General features: G+C 50.9%; 2 protein-coding genes across 3 annotated transcripts; both read right to left on the reverse strand.

Annotated features, from left to right (window-relative positions):
• Window positions 1-194: 194 nt before the first annotated feature.
• On the reverse strand, window positions 195-5,473 carry LOC306749601 (suppressor of cytokine signaling 7-like; the record flags this gene model as incomplete). The annotated part of the gene is given in 9 exon segments (XM_079232913.1): window positions 195-411; window positions 564-699; window positions 822-950; window positions 1,895-2,063; window positions 2,178-2,238; window positions 2,240-2,294; window positions 2,867-2,947; window positions 3,629-3,675; window positions 3,939-5,473. Coding segments are annotated over 9 exon segments (2,430 nt in total).
• A 952-nt stretch (window positions 5,474-6,425) lies between these two features.
• On the reverse strand, window positions 6,426-22,718 carry kpnb1 (karyopherin (importin) beta 1; the record flags this gene model as incomplete). Of its 2 annotated transcripts, XM_079232772.1 has the most annotated exons (22): window positions 22,454-22,718; window positions 21,499-21,557; window positions 20,365-20,547; window positions 19,781-19,981; window positions 16,161-16,313; window positions 15,993-16,052; window positions 15,801-15,890; window positions 15,182-15,292; window positions 14,984-15,085; window positions 14,675-14,899; window positions 13,648-13,839; window positions 13,133-13,263; window positions 12,809-12,956; window positions 12,518-12,589; window positions 12,274-12,418; window positions 12,105-12,187; window positions 10,256-10,363; window positions 9,867-10,010; window positions 9,639-9,744; window positions 9,274-9,388; window positions 8,898-9,059; window positions 6,426-7,273 (listed from the first exon to the last, which is right to left on the reverse strand). In XM_079232772.1, coding segments are annotated over exons 1-22 (2,631 nt in total). In that variant the 5' UTR covers window positions 22,494-22,718. The 2 variants fall into 2 exon arrangements, with proteins under 2 accessions (XP_079088898.1, XP_079088897.1); XM_079232771.1 differs by lacking the exon at window positions 6,426-7,273 and having other exon boundaries at window positions 8,894-9,059.
• Window positions 22,719-24,476: the final 1,758 nt, after the last annotated feature.

Consider the following 24,476-nt stretch of genomic DNA (forward strand, 5'->3'; position numbering starts at 1 on the left):
AAGACGCCTAAAGCTCCTCAGGCAGCTGGTTATTGTAGTTTTATCAACTAGAGATTAAAATAACTACAGTTTGTGTGCAACTGTTCTTGTTATAAATGGTATAATGACGGCTCCTACTTCTGGTTCTACATCTGGTTCTACATCTGGTTGTACATCTGGTTCTGGTACTCACATTGTCCTCTGAGGCTTCAGTGCTACGTTTGAGACTGGATCCCCAGTTGGACTGGCTGGACCCCTTGCTGGACCTGTGGGACCGACTGGACCCCTTGAGGAAGCTGCGGGACCGACTGGACCTGCGGGACCGGCTGGACCAGCAGGCTCCGGGGCTCCGGTCCTCTCTCCTTCAGGGACCGGCTGATCTCCTCCTCGGGGTCGTAGTAATAAAACTTCCTCAGGTAGGAAATCAGAGGCCTGAAGACAGAACAGCTGGTCTTAAACACAACGTGTACTTGTACCCGCAACGTGTACTTGTTAGCTGTACTAAGTATTTGATCCCCTCAAAACATGACTCAGTACATATATATATATATATATATGGACATGAGAGGACACCAGAGGCTCACCTGGGCAGAGGCAGATCCTGGATGTGGTCGATCCGGACCAGCTGTCGGATGCAGAAACGACAGAGATGCTGCAGAGTTTTAACGCTGCTGAACCTGGAGACCGGGTACAGGAGCTGGACCGGGGTCGGGGGTAGACCTGAACCCGTCAGACAAGCAACACACTGTTATACAGCTCATGAGGACAGATGGAGAGACAGGTAGAGAGACAGGTGGAGAGAGAGGTGGAGAGACAGGTGGAGAGAGAGGTGGAGTGGTTACCGGGGACTCTGGAGCGCAGGAAGTAGAGGAACTTCCCGTTCCTGGAGGTGCTGATGGCTCTCTCTATGAACTCCACCACGGACGGACAGCGGTCCTCACACTTAGGGTGGCACCACAGAGAGAAGGTCCCTACACCGCCACATAGGAGGGTACGTGTGTGTGAGAGTGTGCTCCATGCGTGTGGTGTGTGTGTGTGTGCTCCATGTGTGTGTGTGTGTGTGTGTGTGCTCCATGCGTGTGTGTGTGTGAGTGTGTGCTCCGTGTGTGTGTGTGTGTGCTCCATGTGTGTGTGTGTGTGTGTGTGTGTGTGTGTGCTCCATGCGTGTGTGTGTGTGTGTGTGTGCCTCTGTAGTGCTCCATGCGTGTGTGGTGTGTGTGTGCTCCATGTGTGTGTGTGTGCTCCGTGTGTGTGTGTGTGTGTGTGTGTGTGCTCCATGCGTGTGTGGTGTGCATGTGTGTGTGTGTGTGTGTGTGTGTGTGTGTGTGAGTGTGTGAGAGAGTGTGCTCCATGCGTGTGGTGTGTATATGTGTGTGTGTGTGTGTGTGTGTGTGTGTGTGCTCCATGTGTGTGTGTGTGTGTGTGCTCCATGCGTGTGTGGTGTGCATGTGTGTGTGTGTGTGCCTCTGTAGTGCTCCATGCGTGTGTGGTGTGTGTGTGTGTGTGTGTGTGTGTGTGTGTGTGTGTGTGTGTGTGAGAGAGTGTGCTCCATGCGTGTGGTGTGTATATGTGTGTGTGTGTGTGTGCTCCATGCGTGTGTGGTGTGCATGTGTGTGTGTGTGTGTGTGTGTGCCTCTGTAGTGCTCCATGCGTGTGTGGTGTGTGTGTGTGTGTGTGTGTGTGTGAGAGAGTGTGCTCCATGCGTGTGGTGTGTATGTGTGTGTGTGTGTGTGTGTGTGTGTGTGTGTGTGTGTGTGCTCCATGTGTGTGTGTGTGTGTGTGTGTGTGTGTGCGTGCTCCATGCGTGTGTGGTGTGCATGTGTGTGTGCCTCTGTAGTGCTGTGTGTGTGCGTGTACCTCTGTAGTGCTGTGTGTGTGTGTGTGTGTGTGTGTGTGTGTGTGTGTGTGTGTGTACCTCTGTAGTGCTCCATGCGTGTGTGGTGTGTGACCCTCTGGGACCTGAAGCTCAGGCTCAGGATGTATCTCGGGTCTGAACTGTCCCGGACCAGAAACGCTCCGTCTGGTTTTCCCTTCAGCTTCATCTCAGCGTCCTCCCAGTTCATCGGGCCCCAGTACCAGCCGCACTGCAGACACACAAGCACACACACACGCACACACACACACACACACACAAGTCAGCTCCTAGCTCTAGTGGCTCCATCGGTCCAGATGTAGACCTGGTCCAGACCTGGTCCCACCTTCTCCAGTTCTCGGAGGCTGGAGGCGAAGCTGGCGGCGGCGGGTCGGCCGAGTCTGGGAGGGGGGGGGGCCGGGGCGAAGGGGGGCCGGACCCGGTAGAACCCGAAGGAACGCGTCTACAACACAGGAAACAGGTCCTTCATGCTCCTAGTCTTTGTGCTAAGCTAGTAGTTCCCCCTGCTTCTAGTATTTGTGCTAAGCTAGGCTAGCAGTTCCCCCTGCTCCCAGTCTTTGTGCTAAGCTAGGCTAGTAGTTCCCTCCTGCTCCTAGTCTTTGTGCTAAGCAAGTAGTTCCCCCTGCTTCTAGTATTTGTGCTAAGCTAGGCTAGTAGTTCCCCCTTCTCCTAGTCTTTGTGCTAAGCTAGGCTAGTAGTTCCCCCTGCTTCTAGTCTTTTTGCTAAGTTAGGCTAGTAGTTCCCCCCTTTGCCCGGTATTTGTGCTAAGCTAGGCTAGTAGTTCCCTCCTGCTTCTAGTCTTTGTGCTAAACTAGGCTAGCAGTTCCCCCCTGATTATAGTCTTTGTGCTAAGCTAGGCTAGCAGTTACCCCCTGCGCTCAGTGTTTGTGCTAAGCTAGGCTACTTGTTCCCCCTGCTCTCAGTATTTGTGCTAAGCTAGGCTAGTAGTCCCACACACTGCTTCTAGTCTTTGTGCTAAGCTAGGCTAACAGTTCCCCCCTGCTCCCAGTCTACCGTTGAGACTCAGGCTGTGTTGGATGGTGCTGAGGGACTGCATGGACCGAAGGGTACTGAAGGGACCTGGCTGCTGATCATCTGCAAGAGACAGACAAACGTCACGCTTCACACCTGAGACTCACCTGCAGAGAGAGGCGGGACACACACAGGAAGTGACACAGCAGCAAGACAGAGACACAGAAGAAGAAGAAAAGTACCAAGCAGACTGAGGCTCCGTCTGGGAGGAGGAGGAGGCGTGGGGGGGTGAAGAGGGTTCACATCGACCAGAGACACTGTCTCACCTGCACACACACACACACACACACACACACACACACACACACACACACACACACACACACACACACACACACACACACACATACATTGGAGTAGACAGGTGAGGATCAGAAGGGACAGCAGAGATGTTTAACCTTTGACCTCATAAGACAAGAAAACACTCTGAACTACACACGTAAAAGTATGTAAAAGTACTAATACCACACAGTAAAAACACACACAGATACATTTATGACTCTTAAAGAGTAAATGTTTCACACATCAATGTGTGAATCTGATCTCTGGACATCATGTTATTATCTTAGAGTCATCCCACTTTGTACGGACACTTCATGGTGTTATTATCTTAGACTTACACACACACACACACACACACACACACACACACACGCGCACACACACAGACACACACACACACACACACACACACCCACCCACACACACACACACACACACACACACACACAGGTGTGTGGTTACCGGTGAAAGCAGGTGTGAAGGCACTGTGAGGTCTGGAGAGCTGCAGCCTGATGAGAGAAAGAGGAAGTAGTACAAGTAGTAGTATTAGTACAAGTAGTAGTATTAGTACAAGTAGTATTAGTACAAGTATTAGTAATAGAACAAGTAGTAGTAGTCCAAGTAGTAGTAGTAGTACTAGTAGTATTAGTAGTAAACTAGTAATACTAATAATAGTCGTAATAGTAGTACACGTAGTAGTAGTAGTACACATAGTAGTACACGTAGTAGTAGTACTATAATTAGTACAAGTAGTAGTAGTAGTACCCCCCACCTGTGCGGCCCCGGGCTCCAGCTGGACCCCCACACGTCCAGCAGACTTCCCCCAGACGAGGTGGACGAGGTCAGGGACGGCCTCTTGGCCGCCGCCTCCCCGCTGGAGCTCTTGGTTCTGAACAGCTTGCTGAGCCGGACCTTCAGGGACCCCCCTTTCCTGGACTTCCTCCGCGGCGTCTTCTCCCCCTCCAAGACCACCAGGGGGGAGGAGGTCCGCCCCTCTCCCCCCGAGGCCGCGCCGAGTTTGGGGGTCTCGGCCCGGCTCTGGGGCTGAGACCGGGACCGGGTCTGGTGCTGCTGGGTGCTGGAAGACGGATGGGGGTCAGAGGAGACTGCTGCAGCCTGTGGGCCCTCAGGGGGGTACGGGCAGGGGGGGGTGCTGGGGGGGCGGGGGTCTACGGGGAGGGGGAGGGACCCTGCGGCGTCGAGGACCACCAGGGACGACCTGCAGTTCTGATCGGTGCAGACCCCCGCCTCCTCCGCCAGCCTGTGGACCTGCAGCATCAGACCGCTCAGAGTCCCGCTGGAGAACCCGGGCGCCCCAGAAGTCCCCCCTCCACGGACTCCCCCCACCCGGTCCCCTCCCTCCCCCACCTCTTCAGACCCCAGACCTTCCAGGACCAGCAGGGCGTCACTGGTCTCACTCGGGTCCTCGCCGGGCCCCGAGGCCAGTAGACTGTGACAAGAGCACCGGGAGACCACCGCCTGACCCTCCCCCAGCTGGCCCAGCCTCCGGGCCAAAGCCAGGACTGGGTCCAGCTCCCCGGTGGAGTAGTTCTTCCTGGGCTCCAGCAGGCCCAGACGCACAGCCTGGTCCAGCAGACCCGGGGGCCATTTAGCCAGGCGGTCTGTCAGCAGGCGGTGTCGGGGGCACAGGATAGACCCGGTCCCGGACTCAGAGTCCGGAACCGGGACGTCCTGCGACCCATCAGATCCCTTGGACAGTCTCAGGACCGGGTGCCACTGGAGAAGCTGCGGCTGCAGGTCTTCCTCTGCAGAGGGGATGCAGTATGAGTTCTGGTCCTTCCCACCTCCAGGTCCAGGACCAGCTGTTGTGCTCCCAGGACCGGAACCTGACCCAGAGTCCAGCTGTGTCCCTGCTTCCTGCTGCAGGAACCCCGGGGGCGACTGCTGCAGCCCGTAATCCAGGATCCGGTCTCCGGACCGCAGCAGGTTCTTGAACACCATCAGCTGCCCCCCCGAGCCGAGCCGAACCGGGTAGTCCACGAAGCGCTGCGCCGCCGCGGCGAAGTCCTCTGGCGGCGCGGAGCCCCGCGGGGCCTGCGTCCGCCGCTGCCCGCCGTCCGGCTCCCCCTTCCCGGGCAGCGGGGAGCTGTAGTGCGGGGAGGCCGAGCCGAGGCCCGGCGAGGAGCCGCAAGGGTCCAGACCGAACCCGGGTCCCGGTGCGGCTTTAACGGGCCCGAACCCTCCGGACACCCGCGCGTCGGGCTCGTGCAGCCGGTCGAACTCCGCCGCGGACACGAGCCGCACGAGCACGAAGTCTGGAGAGATTTCTTGTTGCGCGTCATTCATGCTGACGGCTAACGGGAGCGCGCGGGGCGGACAGGGGGCGCGCGGGGACGCGCAGCGGCGACATCAGGGATCGATCCGCGCTGATTGATAACCGGAGGACCGGGGTACGCGTCCCGGTAACGGAGACACGTCACCACCGGGGACCTCCCTCCTCCTCCCGGTGTGTGACGGCTCTATCAATTATATATTTATATATACACACAATTATGCGAGAGTGTGTGTGTGTACATTAATAAATATATACATATATTTATATATACAAATATATATTTATATATAACAAAATATATTCATATAACATACATATGTAATTCGAAATACATGTAAATATATATATATATATATATATATATATTTTATTTTTTATATTTAATCATTAAATGTGCGTTCAACTGGTTTTAGTCTTGGGTGAGTGTAACTGGTGTGTGTGTATGTAAGTGTAAGGGGGGAGGGGGAGGTCTGGTCTCGGTGTCCCGTCATGAGAAGAAGGACCAGTAGAACGTTCAGTACAATATAGACTTTATTAGTTCACTAAAGTTGAATATGAAATAAAAAGCTTTAAATGATTCACAATTCAGTAATAATCGAGTTGCCAGGTTCATCGTTTCAACACAGGAAGTACCTCCCGACGCGCTGCCGCACCTCTACAAAATAAAAGCTCCGAGCCCGCTGAGGCTTCACTCTCAACCCAAGCAAAACAACAATTCCACTTCCTGTCCAACTGAGGAGGAAGTGGGATGCACTCGGCCACAGACAGGAAGTGAAGCGCTCGGACTCGGCAGGTTTCTGCAGCTGTCACCAGCAGCGTGTCACCAGCAGGGCGGCGGCGGCGAGCTGCTGCTGAACGAGCCCCGAGGCGAGCAAACGGAACGACGAGGTCACGGGTCCGACTCCAGAACTGGTCTTCAGGAGTCCGGCAGACAAAAGACCCAAATCACCAGAACTGCTTGGGGAATGTTTCATATCATTTTATTGGTTCTTTTTTTATTTTTTACTTTATTGTCATCATAGCAATGGAAAAATATAACCTTATACAAACGTCTTCAATTCTCTCAATTTCTCTCTCTTTTTTTTTTTTAAACAAGCAAAAATGGTGAGTGCCCTTTTCCCAAAACAAGTGCAGCGGAAAGAAAAAGTGAAACGCGTCGCCGGCAGCTCACTCGCCCCGCTGAGCGTCTCCGTTTGGCACTCGCTCCTGGAGGATTACTTTTATTTTGTAGGAATTTAGTGCTGTCGTTTTGGAAGGAGCGCCACGGCCGGAGCGGCTGAGGCGCTCGAGTCCGGTGGCGCCCGGAGGAGGAAGAAGAAGAAGAAGAAGAAGAGCAACACAAATCTAAAGTTTTCCACAGAAGTCCACGAAGTCCGCTCGTCTTGAATCTTTCATGCCACAAAAGTCTTTTATTTTCTGGTCGGTTTGTATCCCCCCCTCCCCCTCCTCCTCGAGGGGCGGCGGCGCGGTGACGTCATCGTGATGTCACAGGAGAGCCCGACTACAGCGAGAGAGGTGGATTGTGGGAGGAGGGCTCCAAGCTCCAGTTGGTTTGGATTTTGGGGGAGGGGGAGTCGGTGTCCAGTCCACAGGCCGTCTGGGGTGGGGTAAGGGGGGTGATGTCATCGTCTCTGGAACTGAAGTGTGATGTCATCGTCTCTGGAACTGAAGTGTGATGTCATAGTCTCTCTCTCGCTCACACGTCTCTCACTCGTCTCACGTCACTCGACTTCTGCTTCGACCGGTCGAAGACAGAAGAGTTAAATCCAGCCGGCAGTTTGTCCTCAAGCTCCTTCAGCAGTCACACCACTCTGAGGAGAAGCAGTCAGTCAGCAGCCACACTACGAGTCTGTGTGTGTGTGTGAGTCTGAGCGCGCAAGAGTGTGTGTGTGAGTCTGAGCGCGCAAGAGTGTGTGTGCGAGTCTGAGCGCGCAAGAGTGTGTGTGCGAGTCTGAGCGCGCAAGAGTGTGTGTGCGAGTCTGAGCGCGCAAGAGTGTGTGTGCGAGTCTGAGCGCGCAAGAGTGTGTGTGCGAGTCGGAGCGCGCAAGAGTGTGTGTGTGAGAGTCGGAGCGCGCAAGTGTGTGTGTGCGAGTCGGAGCGCGCAAGAGTGTGTGTGTGAGAGTCGGAGCGCGCAAGAGTGTGTGCGCGAGTCTGAGCGCGCAAGAGTGTGTGCGCGAGTCTGAGCGCGCAAGAGTGTGTGTGCGAGTCGGAGCGCGCAAGAGTGTGTGTGTGAGAGTCGGAGCGCGCAAGAGTGTGTGTGCGAGTCGGAGCGCGCAAGAGTGTGTGTGCGAGTCGGAGCGCGCAAGAGTGTGTGTGCGAGTCGGAGCGCGCAAGAGTGTGTGTGCGAGTCTGAGCGCGCAAGAGTGTGTGTGCGAGTCGGAGCGCGCAAGAGTGTGCGTGCGAGTCTGAGCGCGCAAGAGTGTGTGAGTCTGAGCGCGCAAGAGTGTGTGAGTCTGAGCGCGCGAGTGTGCGCGAGTCTGAGCGCGCGAGTGTGCGCGAGTCTGAGCGCACGAGTGTGCGCGAGTCTGAGCGCGAGTCTGAGCGTGCAAGTGTGTGCGAGTCTGAGCGCGCAAGAGTCTGTGCGAGTCTGAGCGCGAGTCTGAGCGTGCAAGTGTGTGCGAGTCTGAGCGCGCAAGAGTCTGTGCGAGTCTGAGCGCGCAAGAGTGTGTGCGAGTCTGAGCGCGCAAGAGTGTGTGCGAGTCTGAGCGCGCAAGAGTGTGCGAGTCTGAGCGCGCAAGAGTGTGCGAGTCTGAGCGCGCAAGAGTCTGTGCGAGTCTGAGCGCGCAAGAGTCTGTGCGAGTCTGAGCGCGCAAGAGTCTGTGCGAGTCTGAGCGCGCAAGAGTGCGCGAGTCTGAGCGCGCAAGAGTGCGCGAGTCTGAGCGCGCAAGTGTGCGCGAGTCTGAGCGCGCGAGTGTGCGCGCGCAAGTGTGCGCGAGTCTGAGCGCGCGAGTCTGAGCGCGCAAGTGTGCGCGAGTCTGAGCGCGCGAGTCTGAGCGCGCGCAAGTGTGCGCGAGTCTGAGCGCGCGAGTCTGAGCGCGCGCAAGTGTGCGCGAGTCTGAGCGCGCGAGTCTGAGCGCGCAAGTGTGCGCGAGTCTGAGCGCGCAAGTGTGCGCGAGTCTGAGCGCGCGAGTCTGAGCGCGCAAGTGTGCGCGAGTCTGAGCGCGCAAGTGTGCGTGATTGAGAGTGTGCAATTGTGCATGAGTGTGTGAGCTTGTGCGATTGTGTGTGCGAGTGTGAGCGATTGTGCGTGCGCATGTGTGCGAGCACGCAATTGTGCGTACGAGTGTGAGCAATTGTGAGTGAGCGATTGTGTGTGCGAGTGCATGCGTGTGTGCGAGCACGCAATTGTGCTTGCGAGTGATTGTGTGTGTGAGCGAGCATGTGCGAGTGTGAGCATGTGCGAGCGATTGTGCGTGTCTGTGTGTGAGGTCTCACCAGGCCTGGCTCTTCAGCTTACGGAGCTCCTTGGTGGCCCAGGTCGCCAGCGTCTTGGTCTTGGTGGTTTTGGAGCGTCTCCCCTCCGTCAGCAGGTCGTTGATGAGAGGACGGACCTCCACCAGCTTCATCACGTCCTTACCGAACGCCGTGCACAGGTCGCTGCACACATGCAAATGCAAACACACACACACACACACACACACACACACACGTCAACAACCTGAAACTAAAGCCAGAAGGTGGGTCTGGGTTCTGGTCTCAGACGTTGTGGTGCATTATGATTTCTCTTCACAGCGATCAGCTGTTTGTTTACAACATTTAAAGCGGTGACATCATCATCATCATCATCATCATCATCACCACCCCCCCTTACCCGATGAGTCCGGCAGCGTTGGCCACGACTCCATCAGAGTGATCTTCATCCTCAGCGATGTGATGGATGAAGGAGAGGATGAACTCCACCCGGGGCTGCACCAGCATCACGTCAGCTGCAGGGAGGAAGAGGAGGATACAGGAGGAAGAGGAGGCGATGAAGATGAGAACGTTCCAGAAGCAGCACATTTCATCATCGTCACTTATTTTGTAGAGTCTCGCAAAACCAGGAAGCCGTGGTTTGGGCCGCAGCCTGCAGCATTCTGGGTGAAACAGACTCGTCACTCTGCGACGTCGTAAAATCCCCCTGACAACCTTCCGTCAGGAGGCGAAACCGACGTCGCTCGGTATCGCGTGATCTCTTACGGTGCACGTTCTCCTGGTCCCCCTTCAGGCCCTGGATGATCCCGGTGTAGGCCTCCAGGCAGCCCTCCCTCAGCTCGTTCAGGTAGTCCACCATGTCGTAGTCCGTCTGAACCCGGAAACAAACACTTTAAACCTCATTCAGGACAAACAGCCGGGCCATTTAAATGTAACAGGTCAGGTGTGGAGGTCTCAGATACTTGTGGTCACCATGGCCTGGAGGAAGTTTACCTTGTCCACCTGAGCCTGAGAGGCCTGCTGCAGCGTGTCCAGGACGATGTCCAGGTACTTCTTGAACTCTCCTCCGATGGCCAGAGCGATGTCGCCGAACGCCGACAGGATCTGAGGCTTCACCGACCGATGGACGTTCTCGTTCTGGACACAGAGACGAGCGCGTTAGCCGACTTTCTTTACTGCTATTGATCAACTACAGGAAGTGAAGGAGCTGATGACGGAGTGGAGGTCTCAGATACTTGTGGTTGGGTGTTTCATCACAGTCAGCGTGGTGCATGTTTATCGCCATGGACCAGACACAGATTCAGCTGAAACAACTCCATGTTCCAGGAACAGAAATACTCAATGAAGACAACGAGACAGAAGGACGGACTCGTCTTCCTCACCCCGAGGTTCTCTAGCAGCAGCTGCATGATCTCGTCGCAGAAAGGCAGGATGTTGGACATCAGAGCTCTGCACAGGTCACACACTAGACCCACCGCCGCCAGACACACCTGTAACATAATAATCCTCATCATCAGGTAGTTCCTCAGCTCACTGATGAGATGAATACATTTGGTGCTGTTCACGAAACTATGACTACAGGAGGTGACGTGTGAAGGCCTCAGATACTTGTGGTTGGGTTTGTCATCACAGTCAGCGTGGTGCATGTTTATCATCACGGGCCAGACAGACAGCTTTGAGCCGGTCTACAGCCGAGTCTATACGTCTACAGCCAGAGTCTATACGTCTACAGCCAGAGTCTATACGTCTACAGGCAGAGTCTATACGTCTACAGGCAGAGTCTATACGTCTACAGGCAGAGTCTATACGTCTACAGGCAGAGTCTATACGTCTACAGGCAGAGTCTATACGTCTACAGGCAGAGTCTATACGTCTACAGGCAGAGTCTACACGTCTACAGCCAGAGTCTACACGTCTACAGCCAGAGTCTACACGTCTACAGGCAGAGTCTATACGTCTACAGGCAGAGTCTATACGTCTACAGGCAGAGTCTATACGTCTACAGCCAGAGTCTATACGTCTACAGCCAGAGTCTATACGTCTACAGGCAGAGTCTATACGTCTACACGTCTACAGCCGAGTCTATACGTCTACAGCCAGAGTCTATACGTCTACAGCCGAGTCTATACGTCTACAGCCGAGTCTATACGTCTACAGCCAGAGTCTATACGTCTACACGTCTACAGCCGAGTCTATACGTCTACAGGCAGAGTCTATACGTCTACAGCCAGAGTCTATACGTCTACAGCCAGAGTCTATACGTCTACACGTCTACAGCCGAGTCTATACGTCTACAGCCAGAGTCTATACGTCTACAGCCGAGTCTATACGTCTACAGCCGAGTCTATACGTCTACAGCCAGAGTCTATACGTCTACACGTCTACAGCCGAGTCTATACGTCTACAGGCAGAGTCTACACGTCTACAGCCAGAGTCTACACGTCTACAGCCAGAGTCTATACGTCTACAGCCAGAGTCTACACGTCTACAGGCAGAGTCTACACGTCTACAGGCAGAGTCTACACGTCTACAGGCAGAGTCTATACGTCTACAGGCAGAGTCTATACGTCTACAGCCAGAGTCTATACGTCTACAGCCAGAGTCTATACGTCTACAGGCAGAGTCTATACGTCTACAGGCAGAGTCTATACGTCTACAGGCAGAGTCTATACGTCTACAGGCAGAGTCTATACGTCTACAGGCAGAGTCTATACGTCTACAGGCAGAGTCTATACGTCTACAGGCAGAGTCTATACGTCTACAGGCAGAGTCTATACGTCTACAGGCAGAGTCTATACGTCTACAGGCAGAGTTTATACGTCTACAGCCAGAGTCTACACGTCTACAGCCAGAGTCTACACGTCTACAGGCAGAGTCTATACGTCTACAGGCAGAGTCTATACGTCTACAGGCAGAGTCTATACGTCTACAGCCAGAGTCTATACGTCTACAGCCAGAGTCTATACGTCTACAGGCAGAGTCTATACGTCTACAGGCAGAGTCTATACGTCTACAGGCAGAGTCTATACGTCTACAGCCAGAGTTTATACGTCTACAGCCAGAGTTTATACGTCTACAGCCAGAGTCTACACGTCTACAGGCAGAGTCTATACGTCTACAGGCAGAGTCTATACGTCTACAGGCAGAGTCTATACGTCTACAGCCAGAGTCTATACGTCTACAGCCAGAGTCTATACGTCGCGGCGTTATTCTTGGTGGAGGGAGACAGACCTGATACTCAGCGTAGTTCTTCAGCCCGATGCCCAGGAAAGGCTTGAATGCATCCATATATTTCTGGAAGTCGCTGCCCAGAACTGAAACACAAACAGACCAACATCAACAACAGCGGTCTCCACCATCTTTGAGGTGTGTGTGTGTGTGTGTGTTTCTGAAGGTATACCTTCCACCAGCGTGGACACGGCCATCAGAGCGTCCTCCTGGACTCCTCCGGAGCCGGCGGTGCTCTGAAACATCCTCAGCAGAGATGCCATCACCACGTCTGAGATCTGCAGGGCGTCCTGATGCTGCACTTTACGCAGGACGTTCTACAACACCACACACAGGAAATGTCACAATAAGAGCATCAACACCTTTGACGTCACCAGAGTAAGAGCGTGATTGACAGCTCGGGTGTGCCGGCTCACCTGTAAGGTGGCACACAGCAGCGACTGCAGGTCGTTGAACTGGATTCTGTCAGAGGTGCTCTGGATGTGAGACTGGGGACACAGGAAGTGACATCATTACACAGGAGGAGGCAGTATTGATCAACTACAGGAAGTGAAGGAGCTGATAACAGCGTGGAGGTCTCAGATACTTGTGGTTGGGTGTTTCATCACAGTCAGCGTGGTGCATGTTTATCATCACGGACCAGACACATTCAGCTGAAACAACTCCTCTTCCTCACTCTTCAACTACCTTTGATCTTATGGACTTACCTCCATCTGGAGGACCTGCTGCAGCCGCTCCATGATGACCAGCGTGGTCTTCTGCACCGCAGGGTAACAGTCCTTCGCGCTGTTCTTCACGATCTCCATCAGCGCCTCGTAGGCTGCAGAGCGAAGGTTGTTCTGGTGGCCGTCGGGTCTGCAAAGGGATTCATCGTCATATTCCAACGGGTCAGATATGCATTTAATTACAAGATGAATGCAACTGATGCATCATCAAATGATCCTGTTAGAACAATAACAAATAATTAGACCCGTCTGCGTCTCTGCAGCCGACTTTTACATTGAAACTTTCCTCTGCTTCAGCCCCCCTACCTGTCTGTGGTCTCCAGGAGCTTCTGGACGATGATCTCAAAGGACGAGGACAGGCAGTAGGTGCTGGGCTCCTCCTGGTCCTCTGCAGCGTCTGTGGCCTCATAGGCTGCTTCAGCCAGAGAGGAGAAGGCCTGAGGAGACGAGGAGCCGTTAACCTTTTGACCTTCATCTCAGCCTCCGATCACACGGCCCGACGGACCAAACCTCATGTTGACACACATGCCGCCATGTACAGTTCATAGTTCAGTGTATCGTGTTCTGCAAATGCATCGTTTTATTATCATCCTTGACGATGCATATTATATTAATTTGGGTCATTTTGGGGTTCTATGAACTCTGGAGCAGAAACTAAAAGTGTCTTTTGGACGTTCCCGTCCCAAATGGTCCAACAGATTTAAAAAGATACCGTTTAAAAGGTTCCTTACGAGTCTTTCTGTAGAAACAATTCTAGATGTATTGATGTGTGAACATGACCCTGAAGGTCATACCCTCACTAGCCAACCCTCTCAGCTCACCCAGCAGACGTTGGAGGCCACCCTGGGCTCGGCCCCGAGGCCCTCGATGAGGCACTGCAGCAGCGGGGCCAGGTACACCTCGTTGATGGCGGCTTCCGGCAGCAGCTCACAGATCCGGCCCACCGTCCAGGCCGTGGTGTCCCGGACCACCACGCTGGGGTCCTTCATCAGCTCGATCAGGGTCGGCATCGCCTGCAGAGGACGGGTTGGTTAGAGGCCAACACTTTACCATAATACAGGCAAGAGTTAGGGTCATCCACGGGTCAAAAAAGTACTCGCCACACGAAATTCTTCACCGTGATTTGTTGAATCATATGTCCGTCGACATTTGGTGAAATCAACGAACCCTCAAGATCCCCACCAGCCCGGGTCTGTTTTCTATTTCTGAACATGTATATTGTGTATATATATTTTTAATTTATAATACATATTTATACAATTTTTTTTATTTGCACAAACCCCATGAAGCTTTATCTACAGAATGAAGTCATTTCTCAGTCCCATTTTTATCATTTTGGTGAAAGGTGTAAAAGACCACATTTCTACAAAAAAAAAAAAGCAATAAAAAAAATTGTTTTAGACATTTATTTACATGTATCTACCATTTTATTGATATATTTCAGTGCTTTTGTGAACCTAAAACCTTTGGTAAACCAATTTCCATCACATAAACCTATATACCACCTGAGTAAAGTTTTGTAATGTTTTCACAAGAAATGTGAAGAATTTCCAAAAATCAAGATTCCATTTTTCAGCTTTAGTCATATTTTCTCTTTACACTTTTGCCTTATGACAATGGTGCCTCATTATATAGAGAGCTAAGATTGTTCTGCAATTTGTGATGTAAACCATGGGTATGTATCTTATATGCAAGTGCCTTAAAAGGTGAATTTAAGAAATGATGTCAAATCAAGAAAATCAACTGAAAATGACCGCAGTGTTAAATAAATCAAAAGCGTCTGCATTTCAACTTAAACAGAGTTTCTTCACTATTAAACGGGCTGTGACTGGCCTCGGGTTGACTGACCTGGATGACGAGCGGTTTGAGCTGGTTGAGTTCGGGCCCTTCCAGGATGGACCCGAAGGCCATGACGGAGGCGTCCCGGTAGCGCCAGTCGAGGTGCTTGATGTGTTCTTTGATGAAGGGCAGAACGTGAGGAACCACGTCGTCCTCGCAGCAGGTGGCCAGCAGCATCAGACACACACCGGCCGCCTTGCAGGGGTTCCAGTCGTCGTCGTCGTCGTTCTCATCCTGAAAGGATTCGGGTCAAAGGTCACATGACGGCTGTTGGAGGAACACCTGGGACAGCTTCACGCATGAAGAGGTAACACACACCTGTTTGGTGAGGGTCTGGGTCAGGATGGGGACCAGGTACTGGAGCGCCCCTTTGGCGTAGAATTTACTGGTGTGCTCGGGCGGGCGTCCCTGCTCCGAGGCCTGCCATTGGCCGAGAGCAGAGGGGAACGGTCAAAAGGGGGCGGGGTTAACAAAGTGGAAGCAAAGGGAGACGGATTAAAGTCTGCTTACACAGACCTCTGAGGCCTCGATGGCCAGATCCATCTCCTCGTCGCACACATTGGACCAGAACTCGATGCCCTGCAGGGCGACCTCGTCGATGTCGCTCTTCATCGCCTCGATGGTGATCTGAGAAGAGGAAGAAAGCGACGAAGAGGAGGAGGACAAAAGGAGGGCAGTAAGGAACCGAACACGAAAACCCGGATTAGAAGCTTTAAACTGGTTTCCAACACATGAAGGAAGCCTTCAACCCTCTGAACCCGTTGGCTGGACGCTAAAGCAGTTTTCTGTCATTATCGTCTACCCGGCGGTCCTTGAACGCATCATCGCGTGCAACGAACACTTAAAAATGTGATATTTTATTCGGTCCTCAAACAAACAGTTTACTTTCATGGAGAGGAAGAGATGAGGAGAGAAGACAAGGAGAGGAGATGAGGAGGAGAGAGGACAAGGAGAGGAGAGGAGATGAGGAGAGAGGAGAAAGGACAAGGAGAGGAGAGGAGATGAGGAGAAAGGACAAGGAGAGGAGAGGAGGAGAAAGGACAAGAAGAGGAGGAGATGAGGAGAGAGGACGAGGAGAGGAGGAGATGAGGAGAGAGGACAAGGAGAGGAGAGGAAGAAACATGAGAATTCTCACCGCAAACAGAGCTGGCCCCATGTAGGTCTCCATGTACTGGTAGTACAGGGACATGATCTTCACCAGGTTCTGTAGGGCCGCCACACGCACCTGGACATGGCGCACACACACACACACACACACACACACACACACACATCAGAGAAAACGCCTCCTGCAGGTCTGACCCCATGATGCCGGGCCAGTACTCACCCGGTTGTCGGGGCACTGCGTGGCCTCACACACCACCTGCATGATGAAGTGCCTCTCCGTCTGCAACACAAACATCCACTTCCTGTTTACAGTCAACACGTTGTTGTTTACAGGCTTCTCCACCAGTCAACACGTTGTTGTTTACGGGTCTCGTCGTTGTTGACCCACCTCCTTGTCGAAGTTGGCCTTGGTGAACTCCAGCGAGTTGAGCAGCGCGTTGGTGGCGGCCAGCTTCACGTTGTTGCTCGGCTCCTCCTTCCTCATGCCCTGGATGATGGCCGTCAGGATCTGGTTGGCGTTCTCCTGCAGCTGCTCCGGGTCCTGAAGGAACCACGGGGGGGTCAGGGCGGGTAGAGTGTGTGAACAGAGTGTGTGTGTGTGTGTGAACAGTGTGTGTGTGTGTGTGTGTGAACAGAGTGTGTGTGTGAACAGAGTGTGTGTGTGTGTGTGTGTGTGAACAGAGTGTGTGTGTGTGTGTGAACAGTGTGTGTGTGTAACCAGAGTGTGTGTAGTGTGTGTGTAACCAGAGTGTGTGTAGTGTGTGCGTAACCAGAGTGTGTGTAGTGTGTGCGTAACCAGAGTGTGTGTAGTGTGTGTGTGTGTAACCAGAGTGTGTGTAGTGTGTGTGTGTGTAACCAGAGTGTGTGTAGTGTGTGTGTGTAACCAGAGTGTGTGTAGTGTGTGTGTGTAACCAGAGTGTGTGTAGTGTGTGTGTGTAACCAGAGTGTGTGTAGTGTGTGTGTGTAACCAGAGTGTGTGTAGTGTGTGTGTGTAACCAGAGTGTGTGTAGTGTGTGTGTGTAACCAGAGTGTGTGTAGTGTGTGTGTGTAACCAGAGAGTGTGTAGTGTGTGTGTGTAACCAGAGTGTGTGTAGTGTGTGTGTGAACAGAGTGTGTGTAGTGTGTGTGTGAACAGAGTGTGTGTAGTGTGTGTGTGAACAGAGTGTGTGTAGTGTGTGTGTAGTGTGTGTGTAGTGTGTGTGTAGTGTGTGTGAACAGAGTGTGTGAACAGAGTGCGTGTAGTGCGCGCGTGACACTAGAGTGCGCGCGTGACTAGAGTGCGCGCGTGTGACTAGAGTGTGTGTGACTAGAGAGTGTGTGACTAGAGAGTGTGTGACTAGAGAGTGTGTGTGTGACTAGAGTGCGCGCGTGTGACTAGAGTGCGCGCGTGTGACTAGAGTGCGCGCGTGTGACTAGAGTGCGCGCGTGTGACTAGAGTGCGCGCGTGTGACTAGAGTGCGCGCGTGTGACTAGAGTGTGTGTGACTAGAGAGTGTGTGACTAGAGAGTGTGTGTGACTAGAGAGTGTGTGTGACTAGAGAGTGTGTGTGACTAGAGAGTGTGTGACTAGAGAGTGTGTGACTAGAGAGTGTGTGACTAGAGAGTGTGTGACTAGAGAGTGTGTGTGTGACTAGAGTGCGCGCGCATGACTAGAGTGCGCGCGTGTGACTAGAGTGTGTGTGACTAGAGAGTGTGTGTGTGACTAGAGAGTGCGCGAGTGTGTGACTAGAGTGTGTGTGACTAGAGTGTGTGTGTGACTAGAGAGTGTGTGTGACTAGAGTGTGTGTGTGACTAGAGAGTGCGCGAGTGTGTGACTAGAGTGTGTGTGTGACTAGAGAGTGCGCGAGTGTGTGACTAGAGTGTGTGTGACTAGAGTGTGTGTGTGACTAGAGAGTGTGTGTGTGTGACTAGAGTGTGTGTGTGTGTGTGTGTGTGTGTGACTAGAGAGTGTGTGTGTGTGACTAGAGAGTGTGTGTGTGTGACTAAAGAGTGTGTGTGTGTGTGTGACTAGAGTGTGTGTGTGACTAGAGAGTGTGTGTGTGACTAGAGAGTGTGTGTGTGACTAGAGAGTGTGTGTGACTAGAGTGTGTGTGAGTGTGTGACTAGAGTGTGTGTGTGACTAGAGAGTGTGTGTGTGACTAGAGAGTGTGTGTGTGACTAGAGAGTGTGTGTGACTAGAGTGTGTGTGAGTGTGTGACTAGAGTGTGTGTGACTAGAGTGTGTGTGTGACTAGAGAGTGTGTGTGTGTGTGACTAGAGTGTGTGTGACTAGAGTGTGTGTGTGACTAGAGTGTGTGTGTGACTAGAGTGTGTGTGTGACTAGAGTGTGTGTGTGACTAGAGAGTGTGTGTGTGTGTGACTAGAGAGTGTGTGACTAGAGTGTGTGTGAGTGTGTGACTAGAGTGTGTGTGTGACTAGAGTGTGTGTGTGACTAGAGAGTGTGTGTGTGACTAGAGAGTGTGTGACTAGAGAGTGTGTGACTAGAGAGTGTGTGACTAGAGAGTGTGTGACTAGAGAGTGTGTGACTAGAGTGTGTGTGACTAGAGAGTGTGTGACTAGAGAGTGTGTGACTAGAGTGTGTGAGACTAGAGAGTGTGTGTGAGACTAGAGAGTGTGTGTGAGACTAGAGAGTGTGTGTGAGACTAGAGAGTGTGTGTGTGTGTGTGTGTGTGTGACTAGAGCAGTGGTTCTTAACCTTATTGGAGGTACTGAACCCTGCAAGCTTCATCAGTGCTTTCACCGAACCCTTCGTATTGGAAAAATAAAATATGATTTCTTCAAAACATAGGTATACATTTTGTTAGTGCACAAAATGAACCGTGTTCAAAGAACAAAATCGACAAAACATGAATTTCACATAGAAACATAACTCAATGTGACGAAAAGAAGAAAAATTGTGCGTTGCGGCCCGACATGGCTATTCTGTGTGTGTCTTGACCCCTGAGAGTGACAGAGTGAGAGTTCGGTCGAACCCAGGTTAAGAACCACTGGGCTAGAGAGTGTGTGTGTGTGTGTGTGTGTGTGACCAGAGTGTGTGAGTGAGTGAGTCCAGAGTGTGTGTGTGTGTGTGTGTGTAGTGTGTGAACAGTGTGTGCAGTGTTTCCCCTACCATTACATTAGGCCTCGCCCCCCTGTAAGTTATCTATAGCGTCAGATCACAACAGAAGTGATTTAAGGTTCTCTTTCCTAAAGAACCTTGTTCAGACTAAACTCCGTTATTGATCTCATCGCACGTCTACAACTCTACTTTGCGCTCGGTATCTCGCACGGCGAAGTTACGCCCCGATGCACACAGACACGTGTGCACTGAACACACACACAGCGAGAAAGTCAAAAATGCCTCGTGAAAAGAGTTTCTGAAATAGAAGCGAGTCGGTGCTCATGTGGTAGAGTGTTAGTCCTGTAATCACGAGGTTGCAGGTTCGATCCCTGTCCTCTTCACGTGAGGTTTCCCTTTTAAAACGTTTACACTCAGCGTTCATCTAGAGTTTGGAGACTTGATACTCAGTTTGCTGCAGCAGTTGATAAACCGCTCTTCTTCGCTCTTCTGCAGCTTGATACTTTTCAGCAGATGCTGTGTGTCTTTCAACATTACATGTTTTGTTGTTTGACAGGTCAGCCAGCATCGTTGGCAGCGAAAGCAAATTAATACGTCCATGCAGAATTATACTCTACTTTTCTGTGACTTTTCTTTTTATTGATCTGTTGATAGTTTACTGAGGGCGGGGCTCTGTGAAGCACGATGAACCTCCAGGGGAGGAGGCTTGACAGCGACGTGACAGGATGTGATTCACATTTCAGTTAAACAATATTCAAGCTTTGATCCAATATCACCTCAAACTTCAAGATAAGGAGTTCCCTTTGAAAGATTTCCCACTTGGCAAAAAAGAAAAGTCAACGTCTTTTTTCTCTCCAAAGCCTCAGAGAGCCGCAACAGAGGGGAAACACTGGAGTGTCTGTGTGTCCAGAGTGTGTATGTATATAAGTGTGTGTATGTTTGTGTGACTCACGATGTCCTGGCAGATGTATCCGATGGCTTCCAGCGTTGACTCCTTCATGTGCTCGGTGCTCGAGGGGTCGGTGACGTTGGCCACCAGTTGGGGGATCAGCTCGGGCCACTGGTTCACTGGGATCTCTGCACAGGCGATCCCAGCAACGCACTGGGAGGCCGAGCTGGGCCGGTATGTCTCCGTGCCCAGCGTCTGCAGCACCTGGGAGCAGAGCGACGGTTAAGGGAGGAGGACGTGAGTCGGACGTTAAGTGAGGAGGACGTGAGCTAAGGGAGGACACGAGCCGGGCGTTAAGGGAGGAGGAGGCTAAAGGCAGGAGGACGCTAAAAGACATTAAGGGAGGAGGACGCTAAGGGACGTAAAGGGAGGAGGACAATAAAGATCTTTAAGGGAAGAGGATGTAAAAGGAGGAGGACGGTAAAGGAGGAGGACGGTAAAGGACTTTAAGGGAGGAGGACGCTAAAGGGTGGAGGACGCTGAAGGACGTAAAGGGAGAAGGACGCTAAAGGATGTTAAGGGAGGAGGACGTTACCTAAGGGAGGAGGACGTAAAGGACGCTCAGGGAGGAGGACGTGAGTTCTTACGTAGTTCTTGATCTCGCGGCGGGCGTTGGCGTCGATGGCCAGCCATCTTTGCTGGTACTGCGTCTTCACGTCGGGGTCTTTGGAGGTCAGCGAGTTCTTCACCTGCAGACCGGCAGCGACCCGGGCCACCTGGGTGTTGCCGGGGTTGGCCAACACCTTGGACAGCTCCACCAGGAACGTGGGCTGAGGACAGAAACACGTGATGAGGAGGAGGGAAAGAGGGAGAACGCTTCGATCTGAGCGGCGTTGTGCTGCAGTACCGTGCTCTGCCTGAACGGTGGCGCTGTTGTTCCATAAGGAGGGTCAAGTAATCAGCTTACTAAACACTGAACTGTGTAATCAAGTCATTATGGGATGTTTCCTAGCTTTATAGGACTTGTGTGAGTGAACACATGAATTATAGATTATTAGGAATATAAATGACTATGAAACGTCACATGACCAAACCAATATATTGAGACTGATGATAAATTAACCCTCCAGGTCTCAGATGTCCCATCATGCTCTCTGGTGCATCAGTCCTGCTGTTCTCTTTATTCTGAAGCTTCTGGAAACTCTTTATTTCACTTCTATGTATAAATATAAATGTACATAAATCGTCTACCTGCTCAATGACGTCACACTGCTGGGGATGTCAATAATAATAATAAAGTCACAATATCAGATCTACTTATCATAACTCATGATACGTGAACAGTTTTGTGTAAATCAAACACCAGAATAATCGAATGAAACTAATTTTAGAATTATGTTCTCCAGTTATTTTACACATCAGGGTCATAGTTTATGAATATTAAATATTAGTTAATATTAAAGAAAGCAGAACTGTTGCAGTCGCTCTTATTGAGATAAGTAATAAGTGAATTAGAGACGAGATCATTAGTATGATCAGGTTATTGATCGCTATCATTCATAACGCTGGAGCTCTGACACCGGACGCTTCATGAAAGCTCTTCTTCGTAACGACAGTACTCAAACGCATTATGTACATATAATATATATATATGATGTACATAATGCATGTGTCCTGAGAGGCTTAAGAAGCTTATTTTAAAATCTTCAGACGCGTTTGTGACCAGGTGGTTCCGCCCTGTTGCATTGTGGGTACTGGAGGATACGCAGCTTCACACTCACCAGGTTCTCTATCGCCGCCTGCTCCAGAAACTTCTGGGCCGCCTCCAGTTCATTTCGATCTGAGGAGATGGGAAGGAGACAGGAGAGGGGATAAGGGAGGACAAGTAGGAGACAGGAGATGAGAAAATAAGGAGACAGGAGATGAGGGGGGGAACGAGGAGACAGGGGATGAGGGAAGAATGAGGAGACAAGAGATGAGGGAGGAGACAGGAGGTGATGGAGGAACGATGAAACATGAGATGAGGGAGGAACGAGGAGACAGGAGATGAAGGAGGAACGAGGAGACAGGAGATGAAGGAGACAGGAGATGAGACGTTAGCAGACAGGTTTGGGTTCACAACAAACGGGTTTCTCCCGGTTGACTCCCTGATGTTCCCGGTGAAGGTAACCCCGGCTCCCGGTCCGAGGAGCGCGAGGCTCCAACGTGCTCGTTAGCATGCTAACAGTAGCTTCCGGGGCGAATAAGTAGCCGGTCTAAATAACATTAACCCGGTTTAAACTACATCAACCCAGTCTAAAGGTGTGACGGCTGCGTAATTGAGTCACTGGGGAAGTTTATCTCCTCTCTACGGCTCTGAAGTCCCGTTAACCGGGAGGAGCGGCCGGTAGTCAGAATGATACGAGCTAACAGCTAACGGCTAGCAGCTAGCAGGAGCAGCTCTCCTCCTGCCCTCCTGCTGCTCCTCCTCCTCCCGATTACAGGGTCCTGTCGGGCCTCACGCCTCCTCGGAGCTCCTGTCATTCTCTCAACCTGTCACCCGTCACACTGTCTAGAGAGCTCAGGTGAGCTGTTTACCTGTTAGCTCACCTGCCGGCTAACAGAGGCCGCAACGTGTTAGCATGACGAGCTAACAGGCTAGCAGCAGCCCGGAACTGATTTAAATACACAAATACACAGGTATATAAATATACCCGCGTGTATTAATACACATCACATGCAACTGTACACATTCACCTGGAGAGACCGTCTTCTCGAGGATCGTAATGAGCTCCATTCTTCTTCTCCTCCTCCTCGTTTCGTTGCCGCGCAGCGAGCAGCGGATTAGATTTATTCACGAGCGCAGTCGGTTACCGGGAACCGGCCACCGGGCGGGGTCAGTGGGTTACCTGCCACCGGGCGGGTTCAGTCGGCGGTCAGAGAGGCGGGAGTTCCCCGGTGCTCGCTCGGTGTTTTCTCACGCGGGTGTTGCGGGGAAACGTTACCGAGCGCCGCCCGTTCGCATCCTGTGTCGTCGGGAGGGAAAGGCCGCGCGCTTCTCTCCCGCGGAAGGATATCACGCGCACTGCCTGCTGGTCGGGCGGCGCGCCACCTTCAGGGGCTGTGGGACGTTTTACCACGACTGCAGTGAACGAGAGGAAATAGTTTGACGTTTCTATCGAGTATTGCTTATTTGTATATCTCTACAAGTGCGCATGCGCTTACGTGTTCATGGTTTTTTATATATAAACGTAGGTGCATGCGGACATATATATATATAGTTTATATGTATATACATAATAATATTGTTATTTTTTGTTTTTTACTTTAATCTATCTTTTACTTTTTTATTTCTATTTTATTTGTTTATTTTCATTTTCTGTGTTTTAATCTGAAAAACTGGACTAAACAAGACAAATCATAAGTGGAAATACTGCATACATATAACGTATGTAATACTACAGTGTAGTAATACTCTGTCACAGTAAAATGTTCCTTCAGTAAAAGTAGAATCAGTAACAGTAAAAGTGCACTATTGTATAATGTATCATTAGATAATTATTTATCAATATTAATCATTCATGTTGTATTGTAGTTGTTCGAGCCGGAGCTTCATGTGTTTTTGAATACAATCCAGATTAGATTTACTTTTATGGTTTTAATTAAAGATTCAAAATCAACCAGAGATGACGAGACAAAGCTTGACTGTGAAGATTACGAGGAACACCTGAACGCAGCAGTACACTCCTGTCGGCCGTCTCCCGCGCGACCCCGTCTGCTCTTCTTTTGCGCGCTCCTTCTCGCACGCGCACACGGGAGCGCGACATAAATCCAAACTTTAGTTTTTCTGCCAAGAGTTCGTTTTGAATTCAGGAAATTACAAAATTCAGATTACAAAAAATTTCAATTTTTTTAGATCATTTTTGGAACTATTTTTGTTTATAAAGAATTTCTAAAGTTTATAAAGAGTTTATAAAAAAAATCATAAAAAGTGTATAAAGAGTTCATAAAGAGCTTATAAAAATATTTTTTTAGAAGAGTTTATAAAGAGTTCATGAAAAGTTTATAAAGAGTTCTAAAGAGTTGTCAATAGTTCATAAAGTGTTTATAAAGAGTTTATAAAAAATAGTTTATAAAGAGTTCATAAAGAGTTTATAAAAAGTTCATGAACCGTTTATAAAGAGTTTATAAAGAGTTCATAAAGAGTTCTTCAGTTATCAAGCTCCTCTTCTGTGGAACCAGCTTCCACTTTCAGTCCGGGGGCAGACAGTCACCTCATTTAAGAGTAGACTCAAGACTTTCCTCTTTGATAGCGCTTATAGTGAGAGCTGATTCAGGTCTATAGTTAGGGCTGGTTCAGGTCTATAGTTAGGGCTGGTTCAGGTCTATAGTTAAGGCTGGTTCAGGTTTATAGTTAGGGCTGGTTCAGGTCTATAGTTAGGGCTGGTTCAGGTCTATAGTTAGGACTGGTTCAGGTCTATAGTTAGGACTGGTTCAGGTCTATAGTTAAGGCTGGTTCAGGTCTATAGTTAGGGCTGGTTCAGGTCTATAGTTAGGACTGGTTCAGGTCTATAGTTAAGGCTGGTTCAGGTCTATAGTTAAGGCTGGTTCAGGTCTATAGTTAGGGCTGGTTCAGGTCTATAGTTAGGACTGGTTCAGGTCTATAGTTAAGGCTGGTTCAGGTCTATAGTTAAGGCTGGTTCAGGTCTATAGTTAGGGCTGGTTCAGGTCTATAGTTAGGACTGGTTCAGGTCTATAGTTAGGGCTGGTTCAGGTCTAT

This window comes from Taurulus bubalis (genome assembly GCF_910589615.1).
Source record: "Taurulus bubalis genome assembly, chromosome: 17".
Taxonomy (NCBI): Eukaryota; Metazoa; Chordata; class Actinopteri; order Perciformes; family Cottidae; genus Taurulus; species Taurulus bubalis.